Source organism: Tachysurus fulvidraco, chromosome 21 (genome assembly GCF_022655615.1).
Source record: "Tachysurus fulvidraco isolate hzauxx_2018 chromosome 21, HZAU_PFXX_2.0, whole genome shotgun sequence".
NCBI classification, from domain to species: domain Eukaryota; kingdom Metazoa; phylum Chordata; class Actinopteri; order Siluriformes; family Bagridae; genus Tachysurus; species Tachysurus fulvidraco.
The window spans coordinates 14,850,794-14,871,109 of record NC_062538.1 but is presented as its reverse complement, the minus strand read 5'-3'; the positions used below and the strand labels follow the sequence as shown (position 1 = coordinate 14,871,109).

Sequence of the window (20,316 nt, the reverse complement as noted above, 5' to 3'; positions counted from 1 at the left end):
GATCCAACATCACAGTTTTAATTTGCATATTAATATTACAGGGTCTGTTTCAAAGGAAAAAAATCAACTGCAAAAAGCCGCACAGAGGTACATTTATTTAGTTTGGGTCTTCTCTAGATCTTAATGAGCTCTGCTCATAATTTCTCATGCATACGGTATTCTTGGGCAGGGAGCCCAGGAATATTCATGAACATCCAAGTATATTTGGTGCCACAGAAATCACAACGTATTTAATAAACAGTCTCTGAACGTGACATAAACACAGCTCACAGACAGGGAAAGAAATAGAACTTTCCTTACTCTATGTGTTTTATTGCTAGCTGGTATCTTCAAATTCTAAATCTCACAAATTCGGCTGCATTTAGAGTTCTTTAGAGCCTGTCTTTCCAGAGATTGTTGTCTACTTGTGAAAAGAGTAGTAGTAAGCTTGTGCAAATACAGTTAGTCTGTCAGAGGAGCTCATAACAATTGTGCACTCTCATTTTCTGCACACTTTGTGGCTATAGTGAAGTATATAATCATGACCGACCATCACCAACAAAGAGGGCAGTCTAGGGTTGGTGTAAAAGTGTGGCCTGAAATCTGCCATCCCTGAAATGTCATTGCACACCCCAGCGGCCACACCAGAACAGGGAAGTCATTGTGAAATCTGAATTTTGTGAAGAACACACTATTTATTCAATTTTCAACCATCATGCAATTTCAACCATCATGCAATAAGCATGTCCTTTCATTTCTTTTTACATGTCAGTAGAGAAAAGAAAACAGGGATAGAGTTAAGAGGGACATGTAAGGGGAAGCAGTCAATTCTTGTTTGCTCCAAATTTATGTTTGTACATTACATATCAAGAATTAATTCTAGTATTATCTAGACTTACCACCATCACACTGTACAATTATGTACACTGTACACCATCTTGTATTTTATGCACGTTGTTTAAAATATTTAAGTAGTTCATTGGAGATGTGCCATACTGTCCAGTTTATATACAGTCAAGTTAACACAAATGCATTATAGGAAACAATCTGAACAATCTTTGGTTTCAGCTCTGTTATTCCAGAACAAACTAATGAAATATGTACAGAATAATGAAACTTCCTTTATAATGACATTCAGTTGACATACCTTAAAATGAAACAATGCACTAATGTATCTTATTAAAAACTAAAACACATCTACCTATCTACTGCAGTGATGTGTTAATCTAAATTGTTGCTGAATAATTTCCATCGCTCGCTTGCATTTATGTCTGAGCTTTCCATTTAACTTTTCATAAGAAACTGCTTTAGTCTATTTTTAAGCATCACCTTATGTTTATGTTATATTGTATTAGATTGGCATGTATACGCCACACTTAATTATATGTACACACTTGGGGAATAGGTATGTTTTTCAAAAAAAGAAAATACAGCTTTATGGAATTACAAACCAAATTTCCAAATGTCTCTTTCCTACTCCAATTTTGTGCCTCAAGCCTTTTCTGTCACAATACGGTGCAAGAATTTTTTATTTGTCTCTCAACCAAATTAGACCAGCACTTGTAGTGTTGTTCCATAAGTTCCATATATATGTTTGAGAACAGAGTGAAATGGTAGAAACCATCAAATATTCGAGCATAATTGTATCTTTAAATACCTTTAACACAAACCTGACCATTAACCATCCAAATGTGTTGGCAAGAACTCAAAGTACTGTAGCTGTTGTTGTTTTATAACAACAAGTAGCAATTCACCTTAAGTACAGAAAAAAATGGACATGAACAATGATGATGAAGATTGATTTATATGATTTATGACATTCTGGTATTTTCATCATCTGCTTCCGTTTCTTTATACCATGCTCCCTCTCCCTCTCCCTCTCTCTCTCTCTCTCTCTCTCTCTCTCTCTCTCTCTCTCTCTCTCTCTCTCTCACACACACTCTCTCTCACACTCTCTCTTACACCTAGACACACACAAACACACAGATGAATACTGAAAGTGTTATTCACAGTGAAAGTCCACACGCCTGGACATAGGTGTATGTGTTGTGTTTGATTAGTTAACCCACTGGAAATTCCTCTACATTACAGAAAGTAGCACTGTGCAGACTTATTAGTTAACCCACTGGAAATTCCTCTACATTACAGAAAGTAGCACTGTGCAGACTTATTAGTTAACCCACTGGAAATTCCTCTACATTACAGAAAGTAGCACTGTGCAGACTTACATAAGAGAGAAACTCTGTGTGTGTGTGTGTGTGTGTGTGTGTGTGTGTGTGTGTGTGTGTGTGTGTGTGTGTGTGTGTGTGTGTGTGTGTGTGTGTGTGTGTGTGTGTGTGTGTGTGTGTACATATATTCAAGTGTATCGGTGCTAGGTATTTCATGAAAGGAAGGTGTGTGTAAACAAAAAGATTTGATGTTTCCTCTGTAGAGGGAAATGAGCATACAGGTGCAGAGGCATATGGAAATATTCCTAAAATTCTGTTATCAGTATCTATTCCCTCCCACATCCTCTCTTAGTTGAGTAACAATTACATGCCAATGCAAGAAAAAAAGGAAAACAATAATAATAAAATACAAAAATACAAACACATTCCCATTTACTTATATTTTATAATCCTATAGAGACTGCAGTGTGTTTCCACTTCATTGCCCACACATATAGTACAGACACATATGCACCACTACAAATGTGTACCTTGGTTAAAACCACATGAGGCAGGGTGGTACTAGTGTGTGATGAACACACATGAGTAGATGTGTGGTGTCTGTGTGTGTGTGTGTGTGTGTGTGTGTGTGTGTGTGTGTGTGTGTGTGTGTGTGTGGGTGTGTGTGTGTGTGTGTGTGTGTGTGTGTGTGTGTGTGTGTGTGTGTGTGTGTGTGTGTGTGTGTGTGTGTGTGGTGTGTGCACTTACTTTCTATCTTGGCTGCTTTGTAATTAGCTCAATTCCAACACACACACACACACACACACACACACACACACACACACACACACACACACACACACACACACTACTTCACTTGTGTCTTTAGGACCATTTGCCAGGTCTGCACTTAAAGTCTATGAACATTTGTGTATTTAATGCATTACTCAAATGCATATGTGATTATTCAAACACACATCTCACAAATTCCTAAATAAACAGTTACTGAGACATATTCAGATTTTTTTAATTGCAAAGAAAAATGGAGTCATTGTGTTTCTATAGATTGCAGCAGGGGAACAAGATGACATAAAAAGAGATTCGGTCTAAAACACAAGCTGCAGTTCATGCTGAAAGCTACACCCTACAAAGTGAAGGGTCCCTTCTGTAATGTCAGTGGCACAGGCATTTCTAAATGATCTAGGGTTGTAAAATTAGACACACATAAACAAGACCATACTTTCAGCTGCTTTGTTTGCTTGATTGACTAATATTGATCGGTAATGTAACTCACTGGTTGCCATGAATTTTAAACAGCATTACAACGATTCATAGGATCAGTGTCCCTCAGTTGACTAAAAAAAACTACTGGAACCAAGGATTACATATGGCATTCTGCAGGAGCGGTGAATATAAAGTTTAGCATTTGGCTGCTAAAGCCATAGTCTACAAATAGCGTAGATAACACTAACCCTAGTATCAATAAGTAGAGGGCTACAGAAGAATTTCCAAAACATTACCGGTATGTTGTAATAACATGACAGACATTTACAAGATGTGAAGACGCCACAGTGACATTAAGAACAGGATCTATTCATCTGTTCTCTACGCTTATCCTCCTGGGTCTTGGGGAACCTAGAGCCTATCCCAGGAGACTCAAGGCACAAGGCTCTGCACACCCTGGGCAGTCTATCACAGGATGTAATCATACAAACAGTCTTCCTATTGGCATTATAGATGTCAAGCGGCTAGAGCAGGATTGTCCCTTCAGAATTGATAAAAGAACAAGAAATAAATGGAGGAGGCACAGAAACCTATGACAACATTAAAAGTGCTGCAGGAATATCTAGTACTAGTCACTAGTCTAGTGTTAGTCAAATCCTGAATGTGACTACAATGGGTTGCGTTTTTCCATAGTCAAAAAACTTCCAAGCATGTCTGAATCACCCCGAACCATGTGGCATATGATTCGTTATTAACCAGTAAACCATTAATTATGGTTTACTGAGAATAAGGTAGAGCCTTTTGGGCATAAATATTTATTTGGTGCAAAAACCTAGATGTGGTGCATTTTTGAAAATCAAGATGTTGATTCAAAAAGAAATCTAGAGGTTACTAAACTTGTTAAGGAGTGTTCACGCCCACATAACCACATTGTTGTCTGTTTTTTCTTTTTCTTATTTCTCCTTAAACGAGTCTATTGTTCATTTGAAAATGTGGAAATGGTGGATCTGACAATTTATTTGGGTTTCTTATTATTCATATTAACATTTTTATTCATATAAACTCCTTTATCATATTTAAGTAGTATTACCGAAACTCTTGATTAAGGGTTCAACAATTATTGCAAGGAATGAAGAACAAATAATCCAATCAGAAATCTCAATGGACATTACAGTAACACTAAATACAGTCATATTCTCCAGGAGTTAAACAAAAAACAAAAAAGGAACAAAAAATGCATGTAAGCATAAAAATCAATGTGAAATGCTCTCTCTCTCTCTCTCTCTCTCTCTCTCTCTCTCTCTCACTCTCTCTGTCTCTCTGATTTTCTCTCTCACACACACACACACACACACACACACACACACGTGAAATTCATTCCATTTCTCTTTCAGAATTACACGGCAGAGTTAAATCTGGCTCACACACACAAACACTCACACACACACACACACACACACACACACACACACACACACACACACACACACACACTACACTACACTACACTACACTACACTCACACACACACACACACACACACACACACACACACACACACACACTACACTACACACACACACACACACACACACACACACACACACACACACACACACACACACACAGGGAATAGGGAATTTCTACTGACAACCTGTATGTGTGAAACATACTGTATGTGTATCTGTCTATTTCAGTGTGTGTATGATTTTCCTTTCTGCAAGTTAATCTCCACAAAACTGGCCAAACTGATGTTTATTTTAATGAACCAGACTGGGCCATGTATGAACACCAAAGCAGCCATGTTTAATGAACCCTGCATGATACTAAATGCAGGAAAATAAAATAACAAGTGTAAAAACCAACAGGCTAAAAGACACATACTGTAGTAAACAGCCATAAGGTTGGAAAGTTGGCTAGGCTGGAATAAGGTAAGCAAAGTTAATCATAAGACAAAACAATAACAAGAAAAGCTGATGGAAAAGTGCAAGGCTTTGCAAACTGAGACACAGAAGGGGGTCAGTTTGTAAATACAGTACCAAATATGAGCCATGAAACTGAAACTGCAGTTGGATGTGATTGAGCTGGAGCAACGAGGTCACACTGCCATGCCAGAGTCAACAGCACAAATTCTTCTTTTTGAAATGCCTGATATACTGACATTTATACTTACTTTCACAGTTGTGTAGATCATCTAGTTAATACATGAGTTAATTTTTTAAAAAAATACTCCTCAAAATGGAAGAATTTAGTATTAAATATTAACCAATCAGAATGAACAGGAAACTGAAAAATATTGAAAAAGCAAACACAAAACAGCCAACTGCAAATGAGCAAATACAGTTTACCAACAGCGGTACAATACGTGATTCAGTTCTTTTCCAAAAAAATATCCACCTAAGCAAGCAACCAAAACACACTCTCTCTCTCTCTCTCTCTCTCTCTCTCTCTCTCTCTCTCTCTCTCTCTCTCTCTCTCTCTCTCTCTCTCCCCCTCTCTCTTTATTCAGGGTTCATATAAGGAGATTTTCATAAGGACGTTTCTGACCATCAAGCCATTCTTAAGTTACATTGCTTTCATGCCTTCATGTAACTTTTATTACAGTATATATACATAGAGCAATACAGAGCTAAGGACTTACTTAGTTAGTCCTAGCCACATAAAGTGCATCTGGCAACCTGGTGCAAACAGTACAGTACAATACACAAAAGACAATAAACAAACTGGAATGAAAAACAGCATGTAAACAGTTTGATATGGGTGGTGCTGTAGACATGGATGTATATTGGAAGATTGTAGTGTGAATATTGTGTATTTGGTGCAGATCAGCAGTGTGCTCGGTACAGCTCTTGGTACAGTCTCATTGTTTATTAGTAAAAAATCTTATTGGATAAATGTCCCTCATAAGATCTTACTAGCAATACATGTTTATCATAGTCAGTACAGATGTTTGCATGTGATATGTACAAAATTGTGTATTCAATGTATATCAGTATATAACGTATACCAGTAATATTGATGAAGAGACGTAGATGATACAAAGATTCCAGACCAACAGGACACTATCACTTACAAGTCTACATTTCTGAACATTGTGCCTCATGTGCCACAAACTGACTTTTCCCAACTTCCTTAGCAAAAGGTGATATGTATGTGGGTTTGTTCATATCAGAGACCAAGATTGAGGCAATTTGGCATAGCCAATCTAGCTATCGACAGATTCTGGACAGTGGGAGGATTGGAGAACCCGAAGCAAACTCACATGGACACATAAAGAAACCAGACCTGAGCCCAGGACCCTGGAACTACAATGCATCAATGATACCCATTGTGCCACTCACTGGCTGTAAGTAACAGGTGAAATGACACATATTAAATTAGACATAAAAAGCAATTATATGTTCTATTTTCATTCCTATCTTTAAAATCTTGTATGTGTGTGTGGATTGTGTGTGTACTGAACACTGAGGCATTGGGTGAAATTAGAGTTCATTGCAGCCATTTTCATAATAGCTTTAAACTGTGTGTGTGTGTGTGTGTGTGTGTGTGTGTGTGTGTGTGTGTGTGTGTGTGTGTGTGTGTGTGTGTGTGTGTGTGTGTGTGTGTGTGTGTGTGTGTGCGTGTGTGTGTGTGTAAGAGAGAGAGAGAGAGAGAGAGAGAGAGAGAGAGAGAGTACTATAGTTTACACAAGAACAGAGAAGCCATTGATAACTTTTACACACACACACACACACACACACACACACACACACACAAGTTGTGACCCACTGATACACTTCACACACACAGACACACAAAAATATTCTACCAAAACACTATACACACAGGCTGAGACCTACTGATACACACATGCACGCGCACACACACACACACACACACACACACACAGGCCTGCCTAAGAGGCCTGCCTAAAAGATGAAAGTGACATTAATAAGTGCAGTTCTTGTTTCTTCTTGAATACACACACACACATGCAAGGATGAATGTGTCTTTTGGTTTGATCTTAGTGTGTGAGGGGGTTGCCTGTTCCTGACTGAAGCATTCATAAGAAACAGGATACACCCATTTCTGAACACACACACACGGTCTAAGCAATCACGCCTGCAGCTTGCTTGAATTTTTTCACTTTCTCCCTTCATTTCCCTGCATTTTCTCTGTAGTTCTGTAGTCTGTATTCTCTGTAGTTCTACTGCCCTCACTATCTATCCATCTAACTATCAGTCTGGATTACAGACTCAAATCTGAGGCAACCAGTACTGAGCATATAAGGGCGTAATATGTGTGTGTGTGTGTTGAGGGTTAGGGCGTGTCAAGCTGAAATTAAAGAGCACTAAAAGCAGCATTGACGTCTGCAGCTCTAAAACTAGCATATGTCACAGAGCCTTTGAACACACACACACACACACACACACACACACACACACACACACAGAGCTACTGTATTACAGAGTGAACCAATTTTACTTTTCAGAAAACAGACGGGAAGTTCAAAAACATACCTTCAGAAGTAAAAAAATTATTAGTTTGCACTTTAATTTTTTCCCCTCCAAGTCAAAAATGATTTTTGACTTGGAGGGGAAAAAATTTAAGTGCAAGTCAAAAATGATTTTTCCTTTATGTAGAAATATACAGTAATTTTGTTATTAAATGTTATACATTTATTCCAATATACATATGTATATATTATCCTTAATGTGTGTGTGTGTGTGTGTGTGTGTGTGTGTGTGTGTGTGTGTGTGTGTGTGTGTGTGTGTGTGTGTGTGTGTGTGTGTGTGTGTGTGTGTGTGTGTGTGTGTGTGTGTGTGCAACATTGAAATGAAAAACAAATAGGAATGTTTTAGGGGGGGAAAACTCTGCCTGGTATAAATTATTCATATCTGTCCAATTACTTGTCAGTTTCACAGGATTTAGATCTGGGCTGGAACCTGGATCCTGGTTGAGAGAATTCTTTCAGTGGGTCGCTATATTCAGCTGTTATATAGAGTACTTCAGAATTTGTGTCAAAATAGATTCCCTTTATCATGATTTGAGCTCTGGTCCCAGCTGAGAAGAGGCAGCCCCATAGCATGGTGCTGCCACCACCATGCTTCACCTAAAAAGTAATTTTCTTCTTTAGGTGATAAGTGGTCTTGTTTGTACCTTCATCACATCATGAAATATTTCTTGTCAAAGTTTTGAGAGACTTGAATAATTCTTTTTTTGTGAGAATTGGCTTTCATTGAGTCACCTTACTCCAGAGATATGAAGAACGTGAGATATTGTTGACACATAAGGGGAGTGACCTGTATTTGTCATGTACCTAGAACAGGACACACTGATATTGATGATGATGGCCTACATGCAGTTCTATGGGGCATCTATGTTTTGAAGTTCTTTTATACCCTTAACTGGACTGATACCTTTTCAAATTGAGATGCACATCATGACTTCAAGAGCTGGATAGAACAAAGATGTGAAGAAAATCCTAAAGAAACAATACTTTAGAAAATGAGTTTGAATATGATTGGTTAATTCTGTGCATGGTTACATGCCCTATAATAAAAGGTTTTCTTTTTTCATGAAATTTGTGTTTCACTTTTTTTTGTTGCTAAATCACATTGTTGCCCAATTCATCAAAGTTTACTGCATGCACAGCCCACATTTCGTGTATAACATATTCATGCTTACTTTTACCATTCAACCAGGATTTAGAATTAAAGCAGTTTCGTAAGTTTAGTAAAGGGATCTTTCTATTTGGGGGGAGCACAACTCACAAGGTCTCCTACAAGAAAAAAACGCCGAAAAGAGCAAAGAGAGAAACCCTTAACTGTATTCCATGTATAATTATTCTGAGGTGGAACGTAACAAAGTACTGTCTGTCTTTTTATGTGTATGTACTTTTACTTGAGTTTTGTTTTAACCTCATACTTTTGACTTTCAATTACTGTATTTCAGAAGAAAAAATCTAACACTCTAATTTTCAGACACTACATAATTATATTTCTCAATAATTATATCCATATAATATAATCATAAGATGGATTTTTAGCATCAAATAGTTTTAAGAAGTTCATTCATTCTGAACAAAACTATTGGGCACTAACCTGATTTATGCCATACTGTATATCTAATGAATCTTGTAATTTTACTTTCATGGTTTAAATGCATTTAATAGCTTATATGCTTCTAATTTAACTCGAGTGAAGAAACTGAAGCTGAATTTTCATTTTCAATAACACTGTCAATATTTTTGAACCCTGTTATTGAAGGGACTTGGATGTATCACATTTGTGTCCTGTGATAACCCTTAACATGTCATTTTATCATTGTCTACTATATGAAGTTCTGTAAACATATTTTCTCTGAGAGTTTAATAGGAACAATTTTACACTTGCTCATTCATGCATAACTAATCAGTTAACATGAGGCAGCAGCAGCACAATGCATACAACCATGCAGAAGGCGGTCAAGAGCTTCCATTCACATAAAACATCAGAATGTGGAAAACGTATAATCTCATTGACTAGGCTCGCGGTATGATTATTGGTGGTTATAAGTGTTGGTCTGAATGTTTCCAATCTTCAGCTGTCTGCTTTTGGTGAGCCTTCCCATTTTAGCCTCAAATTCCTGTTCTTAACGGACATGTGTGGAACCCAAGGTCTGGTCATTCTACTCTGACCTGCAGAACTGCCACTCTCTGAATTGTTTTGTTGTTATTATTATATAATATATATTTTTTATTCAACATAAGTCATATTATAGTGAAATGTTGTTTCTTAACGATGATGAAAAAACAAAAGAATACAGCTGCATGTGTGCATGGCTTCAGAAATTACAAATACACAACCACATCCATGTTGGTATTCTCCTGTACAGGTAGTTAAACCAGTGGTCAAGAAGAAGAAGAAGAAGAAGAAGAAGAAGAAGAAGAAGAAGAAGAAGAAGAAGAAGAAGAAGAAGAAGAAGAAGGAAAAATTACAATACAATAAAAGTTTTAAATTAATTTAAAAAAGATTAACTTAAAATGTAAAATACCATATATCTATTTCTATCCCTAATAAGCAAGCCGGAGATTATATGAAGAAGAAACCTTGAGAGGAACCAGGCTCAGAAGGGAACCCATCCTCATTTGGGTGTACTCAGGAACTGAGGTGTTCTATGGAGAGAAATGAGGACTTTATATTGAGTTGAGGTGCATCGTCTCTCTACTGAGAGTTGGCAACAATCTTCAGCCCTAAAATGACATCAAGACATCATGACATATTTTTTTGACCTGTGATGGAACAAGCCTGCAGTGAACCAGATCTGGAAACAAATTGGGCTTCTTACCACATAGTAAATATTAATTTCTTAGATGTATATACTTTATAATTTGAAATACTTATAGTTAGTCACAACCTTATTCTGTTATTTGTTATCCTGTTGTGCTTGGTCATCATTAATATGAACAACCACTGCTGTAGTTGACTGGCATGTTGTGCATGTTTTGTCTAAATTTACATAAAATTCTCAGTCATTTCGTGTATATAAAAGAAAACAAAAAATAACATTATTCCATGAAAATAAATAACTTTAGTGATGCAATTATGTTTGTGTTTAACTTATAAGTATTGTCCACAAGAGGGAGCCACGAGAACGTCAGACTTGCTACTGTACGTTTTTTACACTTTTGCAGTCCACTGGGCCTATGATGAATGGTCCACATATATTTACATTTACAGTGTTTAGCAGACACCCTTATCCAGAGTGACTTACATTTATTTTTTTTACATTTCATTTATACAACTGAGCAATTGAGGGTTAGGTGCCTTGCTCAGGGGCCCAGCAGTGGCAGCTTAGTGTACCTGTAATGCAAACTTATGCCCTTCCATTCAGTAGCCCAACACCTTAACCACTGAGCTACGACATCCTTCATATCAAAAAGGCATATCAAAAGTATGAAATATTTACAAATGTTTGGATTTTTCTTTTCTTTCACTCAAAATGACCCAAACGGATCCAAAACGCAAAATATATATTGGTCTGAACACATAGTTCAATGAAAATAGACAAAATTAATTTTACTTGCAAAGTTCATAATTTGGAACAATCCTGGTAAATTTCAGGCAAATATATTGAAGAAACCCCAAGTTATGACACATTAAAACCTTCCAGCCGGGTCAAAAAGACCCAGGGAAAATAGGAAGGTTAGGACATATGTAATGACATAATGCCTGAAAAGGTTTTGGGTTTTTTTTATCGTATGTTAATTTTTAAAAAAGTATAATATGACTTGCTGTTTATATTTGTTTTGTTTTTATTGTATTTATATGACATTTGTGTTTTTATAATGGAATTTTTGCCATGAAAATAGCTTTTGATTGCTGACATGGTATTAAATAAAATAATCTGAATCTGAATCTGTTTGTAGATTCCCAAGTGATAAACAGAGACGTTAGTCATGGACAAGTTGCAGGGACTCTAAACTCCTTTTTTTAATGGTTAACTCAGCTGACAGTCCTGGAAGGATGTCACCAGTTAGCTTGGCAGTGTAACACACAAATTCAGCCTCAAAGTCAAACTTTGTTTTGTTTTTTTGCTTATGTGACTCTATTACATACTTATTTAATTGCGGGAAAAGAATAAATAAAAGGTTTAACAGTCTTTGGCACCTCAACTATCTAACTTTCACATTATGTTCCTCTCAAATTTGTGATTTGCTTCCACCTGCAAATTGCTTTGTGTATCATATTTAATAAACCAATACAATTTAAATGTTTAAATGAATGTCTATAGTCACACCATTGTAGCAGTGTTGCATGCAGTAGACTATAAGGTAAGAAAGTGGAAGAATGTAAGTAATAAACTTACACCTACTAGCACTATGCATTGTATTGTGAAAAAGTAGATTATCTTAATATCAAAACCTTAAATTTCCTCTGGACTTAATGATAAATACATGTCTGACCGTTGGAACGAACAAAAAAAAAACTAGAAATCGCATTCTATGGGGTCGGATCACAGATATATAGTTATCTATGTGGTTAGATTATGAAATAGGCCACGCCCACCCGATGACGCAATACCGGTTACGCTGTTCTGAAATCCCTGGAAATAAGTGCATCTCATCTATGTCCGATTGCTCACAAAGAGGGGCGGGGCCAAACTGACGCAGTTGAGCAACATGGCGGCCGCCATTGAAAGTTTGCTAGCAGAAATAGCCGAAGTGGAGGATCCGGCTGAGGGACTCAGAAGCCTTAGGACGGCTGTTTTCGCGACTCCTGTTAGCTCTTTGAGGGAAACTTTATCCGTCGCGCAGCTGGGAATCATTTTCTCGATGCTGAACACAAATGATAAGTATGTTTACAGAAAGCTGAGTCAGAGCAAATGTCCAAATGGTTCAGTATTCGGTTTGAGCTGCGAAGCACAGAGTTACAGTCCTGTTTATATATAAAAACTTCAATGCTAAGTCTGACGAAACATTATTGGACCGCTAATAAACTTTAAAGGTTGTAGCGACTATTATTTTATTCCCTGTTGGTCACAGTGTGTTAATGAGGGTGTGACAGGCGTCAGTGTTTAATTTGTACTGAATGCAGCAAACAGAAAAAAGTCCCATAAACTATGTATATGTATATAGTAACATTTATCCCTATAATAATATTAACATGTAGTGCACAAAATGGTCTCTTTTAAACATGTAGTACACCATGTTTATAGTTTATAGAAGCAGTCTCATACCCTACCAAGTGCTCTGTTGCTCACAGGGATTCATTTGGGATTCAGCTCTCTGTTAAATGTGATCAGTGACTACATAGTGGTGTAAAAGTCTCTTTTGGACCTGTGTAATACATAAGGAGAAGTCATTATTTACAATCCGTTTTACAGCGAATATCTGAGTTTAAGTGAATTAATCATTAATCTCTATTAAGTGATGTTTGTTCTGCTTTAGCACTCATTGGTTCAAACATGACAGCTGTGTGTGTTTATAGGGAGCAGATAGAAGTATGTGTGGAGATCCTGGGACGAGTCTTGGAGGTATTAGATCCTGTCCAGCTGGCTCGCGACTGTAAGACGGAGCTTCAGAGTGGACTTAACCATCCAGATAATTCTGTCAAAGTGCTCGCTCTCACTCAGGTCGGTAGTGTATATCAGAATCAGAATCAGATTTATTGGTCAAGTGTGTTCACACACACACACAAGGAATTTGGTTCCAGCTTTTTGTGACTCTCAAAAGTACAGACATAAATAACACTATATTAGATTAGATTAGATTAGATTCAACTTTGTTGTCATTACACATGCACATGTACAAGGCAACAAAATGCAGTTTAGGTCTAACCAGAATGCAATAGCAGCAAGTGCAGGATATACAGTTTTTACTAGATTTAAATGAGTTAAATAAAGTGGTAATATAGAAGTAATTTACAGATGTGTGTGTGTGCGCTATGAACATAATATGCAGATGGTTATAAGGAGCTGAAAGAGGTGTTCTGCATGTTCTATCTGTTATCTGTTCTGGAAACTGTTTTCATGAACCTGTTAATTTTTTTTAGATTGGGCGTGTGGTCGGCAATGCAGAGGGGATAGCACAGGTGATGAATAATCCTGAGATTCTACAAGATGTGATCCAGTGCATGGGGGCAGAAAGTATAGGTGTATCTAAAGAGGTATGGTGGGAAATTTTTTGTGTTGTTGTTCCTGAAGACTTTCTTATTTAAGTTTAGATTCAGTTTTAGGTGTTTTTGCTTTTTCAAATGTCCTCATTTTTGAACATATGATATTTAAATATACCAAAAGACAAAATACTCATGACTCACAACATACTACCCTGGAATTGGAACCCGTGTCTAAAAAAACATAAGAATATTTATAGACACTCACATTAAATGATAGGAAATTAGTTAACAGTTTTGAATTGTCAGATTTAGCTTTACTTAACCATTTTGCCTAAAATGAGACAATACCTTGTGCCTACATTCTTGATTTTCCATTGCATGCTCTATTATACAGTATCTTTTTTGTGTTAAATTACACATACCTTATTTGAAGAGTTAAACAGAATTCAGATGCAGTTCCAAGTCCTAGAATAATGATCCACTTTAAATGTGTGGATATGGAGCTAGTAGTTAAATAACCTGAGTGCTATAAGATACCTTGGTTGAATGACTAGTTCAGTTTTTGAAAAGTCGTTTCTTTTCTTAGTTCTATTTTTTTTTCCTGAAGCAGTTCACTTACAGTCACGGTATTTTTCTTTATATTTTTCTTTCAGGTGATATCTGCCCTCAGCAAGCTGTGCAACACAAAGACAGGGCTTGACACTCTGTTCCGCTCCGATTTGTTAAACAAGCTCAAAGACGTGATGGCAATGAGTGACATTGTCAGATACAGAGTGTATGAGGTGAGGCATCCATCCACTGGTCCACAGACACTGTTGTGTGTGTGTGTTGTGACCATGATATCTCTCTGTGTACTTGTGCACTCACATGGACATGTACATATCACACTTTGTGTATATATATAATATAATGTGTGTATGTCTGTATGCAGCTGGTGGTAGAGATTTCATCTGTGTCCCCTGTCTCATTGGGTTACTGTGCCAGCAACGGCTTTGTCACTAAACTTCTTGAGGAACTGACTGGAGATGATGTTCTAATCAGGTAACACACACACACTTCATGTACACTTTGTTACACTTTGGTGTGTATTAGTTAAGGAAAGTAGCACCAGTAGACCAGACAATATTGGAATAAACAATAACTTAGAAAGTTCAAAAGAGTGTGTATAAAAATCTTTTGAATTAAATAACATGATTGAAAACAAATGATTTACTTAGATCAGATCTCTCAAACATTTAGAGCAACGGCTATAGAGATGGTCACCAGTCTGGCTCGGAGCCAACATGGCCGTCAGTACCTGGCACAGCAGGGAATCATGGATAAACTATCTAACATGATTGTGGCTGCAGACTCCGATCCTTTCTCCAGTTTGTACCTGCCAGGTTTGTGTATATGCATTAATGCATATTTAAATGAATTTAGAATACAACAAAGTGCATTTCTTCTAGCATTTGTGTGTGTGTGTGTGTGTGTGTGTGTACATGCAGGCTTGGTAAAATTCTTTGGTAATCTGGCCATCATGGATAGTCCCCAGCAGGTGTGTGAGAATTACCCAGCATTCCTCAGCATGGTGTTTGCCATGGCAATGTCCTCTGATCCCTCACAGATACCCGTTGCCCTTGATACACTGGGAGTGCTGGGAGGCACTGTTGAGGGCAAACAAGTCCTGCATAAAACAGGTTTGTTTGCGTGTGTGTTTGTCACAGACTTTGCTGCATAAAAGTGGTGTAGTTTCTGGTGAAAGTCTTATCTTCTTGTTCTGTTTTATGATCTCCCACTCTGTTTCTTAGGTGAACAGTTTAACAAGGTGCTAAAGCAAATGAGTCGGTTAGCCAAAGATGGAGCTACTGAACTCAGAGTGAGGAGTCTGGAGGCCATTGCTCAGCTACTCACACTGCCAGTATGTATATGTGTGTCTGTGTGTGTGTGTTAGCCTAGTTCAGATCTGTAAAACTCTGTGTAAAAGAACATGTAACAAAAATCCATAAATGGCCCTGCTCTTTAGTCGAGAGTAAAGAAAAAGAAGCCGTTGATCTTTCTGGTTGTTCTCTGCCATAATGGCAAAGAAGGACCAGTGTTAGAATGTGCGCGTGTATGCGTGTTGTGCAGGTGGAGCAGCAGACGGATGACCTGTTGTCGCTAACGGAGTCATGGTTCTGCTCTTTGAGCTCAGAGCCATTGGAAATGATCAGGAACATCAGCACCCAGCCATTCCCTGAGTTACACTGCAGCACAGTACGCATATTCACTGTAAGTCTGTGTTTCTGCTATCTAAAGTGTGTTAAACTAGGTTACTAACCATGATTTAAACAAGCTAAAATTGTTAAAGTATTAACTTGAAAAACACAAGGAATAAAATCTTGAACTGCTTTAGCTCTGTCATATCCTTTGGACGTCTCATGTGCATGGCCTTCTTCAAGTCAATCCATAACATCTCTATTGGGTTGAGGTCTGGGATCTGACTTGGCCACTCCAAAAGGCAGATTTTGTTTTTCTGAAGCCATTCTGTTGTGGACTCAAATTGCTGTGGCACTCTAAACTGTGACTAGAGGCATCTTGTGTATTTTAATTATCCTTAAGTTGTGTCCCAATTGTCACAGTATGCATTTCATTTCACTACACCTACTCTACATTTATGTTTATGGCAGTTGGAAGACGCCCTTATCCAGAGAGACTTACAAATGTGCATTGACGTCTTTATCAATGAATACATCAGCATTGGTTCAATGATCACCTAAAACTCTGTTGGGAGAAATTATAGTTCCCATTTTTTTATGGGGGTAAAAAGTACAAGTGACATACAGCAGCATTTTGGATCCTTTGCAGAGGACCAATTGCGTTCAGAGGTAGATAGCAGAAAGTTGCAGCTATCCAGTCTCAAAATGACAAAAGACTGAACAAGTACCCGAGCAGCCCGTGTGGATAGAAATGGCAGAATCTTGCTGATGTTGTAGAGAAGCTGCCTTGTCCACCAAAGAGACCAAAATTTGCAATTTGGAATGTGCCTTAGAAATTTTTGGCCAAATGTCCAGCTGCTGCAATTTGAACTGATTGGACATTAGGCCCACAATTTACACTGCATTGTCAGAACAAAAATGGCACAGTGCCTCGTGTATGAACGTAGTGTGTAGCACATGATTTGGGACACAGCTAAAGGGAAAAGATTTCTACACAATTTCAGTGAACAGGTGATTAAAAGACCATTATTCTGATTTGTTTCATATTTAGCCCTGTACATATTTGATGGTTTTATTATATGCCAAACAGTAAACCAACTTAATATACCCATAATCTTTTCTTGTATTTTTAACCACAGGCGGTTGCATGCCAGGCCTGGGGTCAGCGATTGATGATGTCATCTCCTGGATTTGCTGAATGGGTGGTGGAGCGCTCCGTTAGTAAAGGGAAGGAGGCAAAAGACTGTAAATTTGAGCTTGTCAGGGCTCTGTTAAGCTCATCTAGCACACAAGAAATCTTTGGTGCTCAAAATTATTTAAAGCTGAAAACTTACCTAAGGGAAGGGCCCTACTACGTCAGTGCCATAGCCACTGTCACCACCGAGGGAGCAGATTGATTAAAAAAAGCCAAACATTGATTAACATTCATTCAGGTTGTTCAATTTTCTTCTATCACCACATTCACAGTAGTAAGTGACTTTTTAATACCTTTGCAAGTTTGATGCATAACTCACTGCCATTTAACTCAAGTTGGATCCAGAAGATTCTATACTACAACTACAAACCAATTCTACAGTAAAGAATTATGCAAAATCTTCTCAATTCTTTTCTCTCATCAACTTCTATTTTTTAGCACCCAACACACAAATAAATACACTTATAATGGTTTATTCTGGTATTAAATTATTCAGGGCTTGATAAACCATAAATCAATTAGCTAGCCCACTGGGCATAGTGTGTCCTTTTCTAGATTAGTGTGAGGAAACCCATCATGTTTGTACCAATGAGACGTCATTGGCCCACGTTTGGCTTTAAGCCACAGTGTTGTCTAAACATCACACCTAAAAAATATTAACTATCTTTGTTTATTTTTTATGTTTTCCTGATTCTAAAAAAGATTGTAGTCTATGTATGCTAATTAATCCAACTAGTAAAAGCGTAACCTATGTGAACACACACAGTTTAAATATACAGACTAAAAGGTCTGAAAGTCGTTCCTAAACAGGGTTTTTTCTTTCTCTGGTTAAAGAGACAAAAAATGTTGGTAACTGTGTTATCCTGCAGTGTGCAGTTTTCTATGAGCTATCAGTTATAAATATGTACATTAATGACCCAGATGTGTCTTTCCCCAGGTTACTGACTTATTCATTCCTAAGATGTAGAATTTTTGATGCACCGTAAAACAGTTTGGCTTGTATGAGGTTTATAGAATTTTGGAAAAACTGTACATGGTCACTTGCTAGAGTGAACTCATGTTCTTGAAAAATGACATCACAAATGGTGAACACACAACTAATACATCTTATTAGTGTTACCAAACGTTCCAAGAGGGAACACCTGCTGTGCGTTAAAAAAAAATTATAAACTATGTTTTATCTCTTGCACTAAATTGAATACATTCATTTTTGTATCGTTGTTGATCTTTCTTGTATTTCAATCCGGTGTTTATATATTACCTGCTCGTAATAAAGAATAAAATGATAGTTTTGAACATTTAGGATTTACTGAAAATCCTCTTTCCTGATCACCAGAATATATAGATTTAGAAACTTCTTTAGCAATCTTAATGACTATCTTTTCAAAAAAAAAAAAAACTGAGTATGAATAATTTTGGATAACATTTGGCCAAAAATTGTTTATTTCCACTGTGTATGGAGACTTTTGGGACACAAACTTCATGCCAAAACAACAGTAATGTAAGTTCAGTACTGTATATCAGCTACAGTTTATATTTTATTTATAGTGCTTACAGTACAGTATTTCTGTAATCAAACTTTAAAACCTGAATTTAATTCTAAATAATGTAACATTATCATATTACTGTACAGTAAATGCTTAATATGTTTCAGTAAAGAAGCATATCTATAAGAAATTTGCATTTTAAAAAAGTGCTGCAAACAATACAAATTACCAAGATATTACAAAGAAGTTATAGTTCAATATTGTTCAGTATTCTTAAATTTATATATAAACATAGCTACAAAATAACAGATACAACTAATATAACAAAGAGACTCTTTAATAAATGATAGTTTTATATTATATATATATATATATATATATATATATATATATATATATATATATATATATATATATATATATACTCACAGTATATATATATATATATATACTCACAGTATATATATATATACAGTATAGAGCTTTCCTTATAGCAATAGATGTGTTAGAATAATAAAGATAAATGTGAGGATTGTTGGCAGGGGGTCAGTGGTTGAAATGGCAAATCCATGAAGCTCGTGTCCACACAGCGCATGCTCCAAAAACACACGAGTCTCTGGACTGACATCTGCAAGAAAAAATACACTCACTGGTGAGAACCAAAACTGAAAAAAACTGTTCTATTTTTGTAATATTTGACTTTAAAATGATCTCGTCTTTACGGTAATATTTAAAAATTCACAAAAAGTATGTTTAACAGGACAAACCGAAATCACACCACACCAGCAGATCTTTAAGAAACGCTGTAAATTTGCAATAACATTTAACGAATTCCTTGATGTTTAGTCCCAATTTAATGATCCCATATACTGAGAAAGTGCTCAATATTAGCACTTAAAATAACACTGTAAGGTGATTTAAACAACTACATTCATAACTGTCTGTACAAATGCAACTACAAAAATGTACATACTGTATAACATTCTGTGACAATATAGCATTTTCTTTAAAGTATGTATAATAGCAAACAGTGAAGGTAATTTAACAGTGCTAGTAGATACAGCCTGAATGTACAGGATTGCTAATGGATTTGGACAGAGTGAGGTTTACCGATTAGTTCCCTCTAGGCTTTTTGTGGGTTGTATTGATAAGGGTTTGCAGATAACCCATTACAGCGACACAGCAGCTGTTTCTACACAGTGACAGAATGTCACAGTATACTGTAGACACTAATCAATTCAATAGTTTAACAGTTTTCTAACAGACTGAACATTTTAAAGCATCAGCCATTTTATTTATATTGTATATATAATAGACAAGAATATGTATTCCCCTTGATTTCATAATCAATTAAAAGCACAGAAGATCTCCAGAACACAGAAAGATCTAAGGATATAATCGTCTTGTCAAGCTCATTAACCCCTCTTACTCAATCCCCTACATACACCCACATGCTTCTTGTACATAATTTAATGCCATATGTCTGCTGTCATGTCTGATTGCTGCTTTTTACATAAGTTTGAAGAGTAA

At 36.8% G+C, this 20,316-nt stretch overlaps 1 protein-coding gene across 2 annotated transcripts; it reads left to right on the top strand.

Annotated features, from left to right (window-relative positions):
* The first annotated feature begins 12,449 nt into the window (after nt 1–12,449).
* On the top strand, nt 12,450–18,601 carry psmd5 (proteasome 26S subunit, non-ATPase 5). 2 transcript variants are annotated; one of them, XM_027152963.2, is made up of 10 exons: nt 12,450–12,665; nt 13,301–13,445; nt 13,865–13,978; nt 14,581–14,709; nt 14,859–14,968; nt 15,167–15,309; nt 15,415–15,606; nt 15,718–15,827; nt 16,037–16,177; nt 17,244–18,601. In XM_027152963.2, exons 1-10 carry the CDS (start codon nt 12,493–12,495, stop codon nt 17,499–17,501), a joined length of 1,515 nt encoding a protein of 504 aa, XP_027008764.2. In that variant the 5' UTR covers nt 12,450–12,492; the 3' UTR covers nt 17,502–18,601. The 2 variants fall into 2 exon arrangements, with proteins under 2 accessions (XP_027008764.2, XP_027008765.2); XM_027152964.2 differs by having other exon boundaries at nt 12,522–12,665; nt 13,285–13,445.
* The last annotated feature ends 1,715 nt before the right edge of the window (nt 18,602–20,316 follow it).